The 7,984-nt window shown below is 38.2% G+C and overlaps 1 protein-coding gene across 1 annotated transcript in view; it reads left to right on the top strand.

The window, feature by feature from the left end:
• The window catches only part of LOC103475184 (chloride channel protein 2), a 79,697-nt gene extending 73,002 nt beyond the window's left edge, over window positions 1–6,695 (top strand). The window contains exons 10-12 of the mRNA XM_017308125.1: window positions 1,062–1,275; window positions 4,982–5,115; window positions 6,493–6,695. Of these exons, the coding sequence (XP_017163614.1) occupies window positions 1,062–1,275; window positions 4,982–5,115; window positions 6,493–6,695 (551 nt within the window). The remainder of the gene's footprint in view (window positions 1–1,061; window positions 1,276–4,981; window positions 5,116–6,492) is intronic.
• The last annotated feature ends 1,289 nt before the right edge of the window (window positions 6,696–7,984 follow it).

Here is a 7,984-nt window from a genome sequence, read left to right on the forward strand (position 1 = left end):
CTGTATGAAGACTCATTCACACCATGCTGCTCTGTCTGTTTAGCCCCAGATTTTATACAACTCTTTCTACATCACTTTTGAGAAAGGAAAAAAAAAATGTTGATGCAGAGATTTCCTCCAGCATTAAATTAGATGCGTGGGTCGATTTCTGCTTTATGGGTGTGTTGGAGTAGAATGTGAATTTATTTAGCTGAGCAGAGAGTTTGAAGAAGAGTTTTAGATCTGATGAATGAAACTGATAACAGGAGAATGACTTGGAATGGTTGATTAAGCAGATTAGTGTTTGGTTTTTAGGTTTCTTGTAGTGTTTTAAACATCTTTTTAGGACCGTTTTGATCAGAGATTGCACCAGGTTTTTTTTGTCTGTCATTTTGAATGACAGGGTAGAATAAAATCGGTTATTAAATAAATTTTTACCTGTCAATCACTTGACAGGTGAACCTTGCTGGTGAACAAATGTCATCATTTGTTCACCAACAAATGATGACAACAAATTCAATTACATTTGTGTTTCATTCAGATTAATTTTCAGAACGGACAATGCACATTTTGCCATCACATATTAAGTAGACAAATACATGTTTGAAACCCACAGTGACGAAAACCAACTGTCGCCCTGACTACTACATATAAACAATTAAATTAAATGATTGCACTTAAATTATGCGCTTCCTGTCCACAAAGTAGTCCAGCTACACCAGTCTGTAACCGGGATGCGCTATAAAGCCTCTTCAACAAGTTCAGCTCCTAGATAGCGAGATACATTGAGTATGTCAGAGGTGATTCTCAGATGGAAGTACTTTTTCAGTTTTTTGATTGATAGATAGATTTAGTTTCCTCCATGATGTACTCTGTGCGTAAAATTGAAAACGTCTATGTGTTTTCACCAAGGGGTCAGAGGTGTGAATTGCAGTTTGATAAAATCACACACAGCCTTCTGAATTTTCCTGCTACATTTTATAAAACCATTCAGAAAATATTCCGTTAACACCACTCCTGGTGTTCCGGAGCTTACCATGACACTGAGAGTTGCCTGTTCTGCTGTTCTCCCCTATCCACAGGTGCTGCAGCCTTGGCAGGAGCGGTCACCCACACCGTTTCAACTGCGGTCATTGTGTTTGAGCTGACTGGTCAGATCTCCCACATCCTGCCAGTGATAATAGCTGTTATACTGGCCAACGTCGTGGCTCAGTCTTTGCAGCCATCATACTACGACTCCATAATCAGGATCAAGAAGCTGCCCTACCTCCCAGAGCTGGGCTGGGGTCACCATGAGTACGTACAGCGTAATATATTGAAGAAGAGCCTAAAGCAAATATGCAATAGTGCCTGCCTTTTAAAGATTACTCTGTACAACTACAGTAAGGAAACTACATTTACTTAACAGTGTACCTTTACTTCAAATTTGCCAAACATTTTTAGAGCAGTGAAAGAGACTTGTCAGACTGTAATCCTGCTGTCCACAGACGTGTGGAGTTGTTTTCAGTCTCCAAGACTAGTACAGCATTTATTCCTCACTTTATTAATACATCCATAAAAACAGTAGCTTGAAGACTGTGACTTGAGGGCAAACCGTCTTCAGACCTTTCAAACAATGAAGGTCAAAAAACATGTATTTTTATTGAGTATATGTAAACTTCTGGCTTCAACTGCAGCTTTAATAGTTTTTGTTGATAGATTTTCTGTATTGAGGTTCTTTTCCTTTGCAGGATTTATTGGGTGTCCTCAGAGATACACCCATTTCAACATTTGCACTTGGCATTTGACAACTTTGCTTGGATATCTGCAAACTGTTACATTGGAACAATAACCTAAATGTGTCTAGTTCGCAATAAGGGCACAATGAATGTCACTCTTAATCATTTTTACTGGAAAAGCTTCTCTTCCCTTCACTATACCACAACAATTGAATAATCTGTCATATCTATTGTAAAATCCAGCATTTGAGTACATGTACCAGTTGGACGGGCATTGTGTCCAGGATCAGGTAAAGAAAGACATTTTCCTCAATTTATATATTTTTTGGCTTTTGTTTTTGTTGTCTTGGGATCAGTAGGTTGCTCCCAGGTATCAATTCTTATTGGGCCATCCTCTGAAAATACTTCTAAAAAATTTTTATAAAGTTACATGTGTGGGTTATAAAAAATTTAAAAGTAAACAAAGCTCTGTAAGTCTGTTTACTCACCATGGTGTGAAATTCAAGCAACCAGATACACACATTAGCATTTATTTTTATGTTTTTTTTATTCATTTATTCTCTTTAAGTCATTATTTATATATATTTCTGTGTACGAAGGCAGTACTGCATGCCCCATCCTCAACTGCCTCATCCATTGCGGAGCACAGGGTCCCAAGAGGCTGCAAGAAAAACATCAGTCAAACAACTCTGCTCTGCTCCCATTGCAGTGGGAAGCTCAAATGACTGTTTGAAACAGTGTTTGGAAATTATCCAAACATACATCTTCGAACAAGTTCAAGAGAATTTGTTCTCTACGAAAGGCACAGATCCAATTTTTCTGCATATTTTACAAAACACATCTCAGTATTGACTTTGTTTTGCAGTTCTTTCAATGATGTTATTCCCCTTGGCTGCAAAGGCAGAGTGTGTTTGTTTGCACAGAACTCTTTGTACACAAGGCGACAAATTCACCCAGTTTATTTTTGAGCAAAACAGTCTGTTTAACAAAAGGGTCTAAATGTGATGTGACCAAAAATTTGGATGAATCTAAGAAAAATAGTTGGGTGAAACCAGTGTAAAAAGTTAGTCTCAAGCCCTACAATATAACTTCTTTGCTTTGTTTGTGGCAAAAAAACAGAAAACCCTACTCTTACTACGTACTCCTGACTCTGTCTTGACAGGATACTCTGTCATCAAACATATCAGACATTATTACATAATTATTTCACAGAAAGAGTTGGAAGGTTCAATCATGAAATTAGCTATTTTTGATGGATGTACAAAGCACTATAAAGGAACACTTATATAATGACTGCTCTGAAACACATACAGCATAATAGCATGTACATTTATCAACATTTATCTTCTAGGAAGAAAATGTGATTTTTTTTCTTCTAGACTGCATTGCAAAGTCAGGTATTCGAATCACATACAAATTTGACTACACAGTTTCTATATGTTCATATATTTAAAGTCTTTTTCAATGGCTCATCATCATACGTTATTCAAAAAAATGGCTTTTACTTCTAAATGCAGAAACTATTGCATAACCTTTCTCATCACAGCTCGCTTGTCACCTCTGCATTTTTAAACACTTTTTCCACCTCACCTCAGTGTGAAACCTGAGCCTTGCTGTACCTTGTTGACGTCAATTAGACCATGTGTAAATAGTCACTGCAAAAACGTAAAAGTTGCAGAGTATTCATTTAATCAGGATTCCAAGGTGTCAGTCTTATTTAGCATCAGTTGGTGTTATTGGGGAAATCAAGTGAAGCAACCTTTCAGGTTATACAGTTTATACAGAATGCAGGATGCCTGATCAGATTCTATTCCCAGCTATTACAAGAAAACTTGGTTGAATTAAGAGGAAAAACAATTAGATATCTTCCACCTTTGACACCTCAAGGGAAATTTGCCTTGGCAGCTGCTGTGGCCAGTTCAGAGGCAAGCACTTAAATTATTCTCTCTCATCCACATGTAAATTAAAAGCACAGCGCAAAGAGGAAACTTTCTTCAAGGCCTTTTTCATATTTGGGATGATACAGTTGTCTGGCGCTAGAAGAACCATTTCGCTTTTTAACAAATAAGGTGACAAAATAATTTTTTTTTTCTTATTTTTTTTTTTCTTTTCATTTTTTAGTCCTAGCATTGAGAAGTGAGTTCTGAAATGTTTTTGTGAAAAGTTTCATTTTTACATAGTTGGCGGAAATAAACCTAAAGCTCTCTAATTCAAGGCCTTCTAATGTTTGTGATATTTAAATTCATTGCAAAATGATACAATGCTATACATATCTGATCAATTATGTCTCATTAATGTGACTTTGGTTTAGTTATTCTAACTGGCCTAAAACAAGAGATGTTTGACCTGATTTAGCTTCAGATGGTGAGAACAAAAAGCTGCATGTGTGTTTTTCTTCATCTTACAGCTGACTCTTATGGTTTCAACTAATGCATACATAATTCAAAGTGAACGTGCTTCTGAAATGGTGAAAATACAAATAATTCAGGRAACTAATTTAAWCCTGGTGTGTTTTATAGTTTTAAAWTTATAGCCAGTTGCTCTGTGTAGGGGTTTCGTTCTTTCACAATACACACTGTAATTTTACTTGCAKTTATTTTCTTCTTCCTATGCTCTAATATGCAGAAGTGTATTGATAGGTTTCCTTCATCTTCCTAAGAGGCCTCCTGGACTAGAGTTGTACATTATATGTATTGAATTGGAGCTTGGAAAGCATGGCCATCAATTTAGTTTTTTTACATCTGAGGAAAGGTCAGCACAGCGAGTTGTCACCGGTTGAAAAGTGGAGGTTTGGCCGCAGTCCGTGTCTTGGCACAGATGACGGTCTTGGCAGCGGAAGCCATTAAGCGACGGCTGTCGTGTTTGCAGTTCTTGGCCGGCTCCAGCAGGAAGAGAAATCTGAGTGTATCTAACTGGTGTACTGAGGCGTGTGATTCTGCTGAGCTGAGAAGTGCTTGCGCAGTGTCACCCAGCTTCACCTGAAGTACACACGGAGGTGCGGTAACAACCGAAAGATGTGTTGACACTGTGACTTTTTATTGTGTTGGCCAGACGGCTGAAAGGCTGTGCAGTCATCATATCTGTAAGGGCAATAACTTAGAAATATTATGATGCTCGTGTAGTATAAACTTTTAAACATGAGTGTGGTTATATTTTTAGCCAATGAATAGAATACCGTTTCAGCTGTCTTCTTCCTTAGGCCTCATCTCAGTGAAACAATAGACACTTATTTCTTTCACCTTGTACATTTAATTGACTCTTCTTTCCTTCCATGTTTGTCTCAGGAAATACAACATCCGTGTGGAGGACTTCATGGTGCGGGATGTACCGTACATCACACTCAACTGCTGCTACCGAGACCTACGCAACATCCTGATGTCGGGACATCTTAAGACTCTGGCTTTAGTGCAATCTGCAGGTGAGTTAAAAAAAAATCTACACATCCATGCAAAACACAGAGTTATGTATAAATAACCTGTTTCTGGTGTCTCGTGAAACCATTGAAAGAGACAGTGAGGGTTTATTTGTAGCTGAAGGTAGTTTATCTCCATACAAGAAACCATTTGGTCCCTCATCTAATTTCTCTGCTCATATTTTTCTTTGGCAGAAACAAATCAAATGAAAACAATTTAAAATCCCAATTTGCCAGTTAAAATGTTGGGATTTATTGTACCCTGCTACATATTTATTGTTAATTGGTAAACCATATCCCAAAATAAACAAATATGTCAGTACTTGGAGTTTAAAGTAATCAGAGTAAAAAATATTCAGTCCCTTGGGTGTTTTGTTGATCATCATTGATAAAGTTTCCACAAGGAGTGAATACTTTTTATAGGTGTCCTACAAATTATAATATGAGGATTTTAGTTTGGGAAAAAAACATTCTGTTATTGACTGAAAAACATTTTGACATTATTTACTTTATTATTAAAAAGATTAAAATTCTTACTCTATTGGCAAGTAAGATTATATTAATTACTTTGCAGTGCAATGATTTTTGGCCATGTTTTTATGAGAAATTCTTGGAAGAAATGGTACACAAACTCCACTTCTGTTCCTGGCAGGTTTATGCTTTTGTAGTTAACCAGCCTGTCAGTGACCTACAGCTCCAACCTCGTCGACCTTTGTTCCACACATTAGTTCAGCACACATCTGTTTTTAAGGGGCCAAATAACATCTTAAAAAGGTTTTGCAAATCAGAATCCGTAATGCGGTGGCTCTAACGTCGGGGGTATCTTTGTTCGGTGTTGCCAATTTTGTTCTCCCAGTGCGCTCTCCAGCTGGTATTAATTTCAAACTTGCTGCAATCCCAGTTCTGTCCTCATCAAAGTGACTGATTGATAGAAAAAAACCTGCCTGGGCACAGCTTGCTGATGGCCTTAGTCACCTCATTAAAGTGCAAATTGGGTATTTCAACACTGTTTCAATTATACAGTGGTACAGGAACAATTAGCTGCGGCATTTAGCTGAACACCTAATCTGCACGCACCGTCACAAAGGCAGTTACTTTAAGCTGGCAACACATGCACACTAATTATTGGACATTTGCTGCCTTTTGGGCACTTGTTATGCAACTATGCAGACCTCTGCAGTACATTTGTTTGTTTGGAAGTTGCAGCCCTTTGCTCGCAGTATTTCCGTAAATTTCTTTCTACCCTCTCTGTTTTTCCTCCTTTGCCTTCTCTTGCACTCCATTGCACTCTGCTAATAAACTGCCTTATCCCTTTTTTTTAATCCTCCTTGGTTTTTGTATCGCTCTTGATTTCACCCTGTGTATCTCTGTCTCCTAACCCAGAGTCAATGATCCTGTTGGGCTCCATAGAGCGTGCCCAGCTGCAGTCGCTGCTCTCCCAGCAGCTCAGTCGCAGCAGACGCACGGACTACATCATGGAACAAGCTGCAGCAGAGAAAAAACGCCTGTCTGATGAGTCGAACAGCGATAGTGAGGATGGACGCCAGCGGGCCAGCCAGGAGGTCCAGGTTAGAGGTCCTTATTGACAAGTGAAATGCGTCTAAACCAGTGGTTCTTAACCTGGGTTCGATCAAACCCCAGGCGTTCGATGAGTCGGTCTCAGGGGTTCGGCGGAGCCTCTACTGCGGAGGTAAAGACACACTTGTGTAAAGTCGTGATGACGCGCCCCGCTTTGCCATCACTTGCTGCAGAGGATCACGTTACATTGCTTAGCCAATCAGTGCTGCGGAGGAGCACTGATTGAAGGAGTTCCACTYTCAGCATGGATTTGAACTTTTGTCTTTAATTACTTCAGCAAAGCTCACAGTTTTTACCAAATTCTTTAGCTTTTGGTGTACTTCTAAATCTGCTCCTTAGCCGCATCTTTTCGGGGTTGCTACTGCCTCTAGTGGCGTGGGGGTGGTAACACAATTAATATAATTACATTACTAAATCAGAATACCGCAAAGTCTTATTTATTTATTATTAATTTTTCATTCTCTTAAGAATGTAGAGCTAATTAAATGATCTAAACAAGACCGTAAAGTGGTTCTAGTTTCTCTTGACGGAAAACCTGTTGAAACTGTGGCAAATTTTAAATACCTTGGGTCGTTCCTGGACAGTCAGCTCAACTTTGCTGAAAACACTGACTATATTTTGAAGAACTGTTCTCAGAGACTCTACCTTTTAAGAAGACTTAGTGATCTTGGGGTCACCCAACTAGAGTCCAGTCGTCTTGAATTTGGGGGGAAAAAATCCTATTTTATTTATCACTACAGAAGGGTTCAGTGAATGCGCATATAAAACTGGTAGGTTCTGTACCTCAAAAAAGGTTAAGAACCACTGCTCTAAAGACAATGTGAGGAGAATTTCTCAAGAGAATTTATCAAGCAGTTATATAATTTGTACTAGATTCTCTGTGAAACTATTTCATATTTCTTTTTTGTTTCACTTAAGAAGAGCTTTGGGAGTTGATTTTTACAGGGCAATATCTTCATTACATATTCAGTGCATCTAATAAATACTTTATTTTTGGTTGTGTGAAGTTACAACTAAAGATTTTAACACAAAATAACACATTAATAAAAATAGTTTGCAGATGCAAATACGAAGAGCTTTACTATGATGTCCATAATTAAAATCCATTCCCCACAGAAGCCACCTGATTACTAAATGGACACCTTGAAGTTTGTGTCATTATAAATCCAGTTCTTCTGTGAAGCCTTGAAATGTTTGTTAGTGAAGGTCAGAAAGCAGACGGCATCATAAAGACCAAAGAACACAGTGTAAAGGTCAAGGAGAAAGTTGACCTGAAAACATCTTTGTTTTATATTTT

This window comes from Poecilia reticulata, linkage group LG13 (assembly GCF_000633615.1).
Source record: "Poecilia reticulata strain Guanapo linkage group LG13, Guppy_female_1.0+MT, whole genome shotgun sequence".
In the NCBI taxonomy this organism is placed as follows: domain Eukaryota; kingdom Metazoa; phylum Chordata; class Actinopteri; order Cyprinodontiformes; family Poeciliidae; genus Poecilia; species Poecilia reticulata.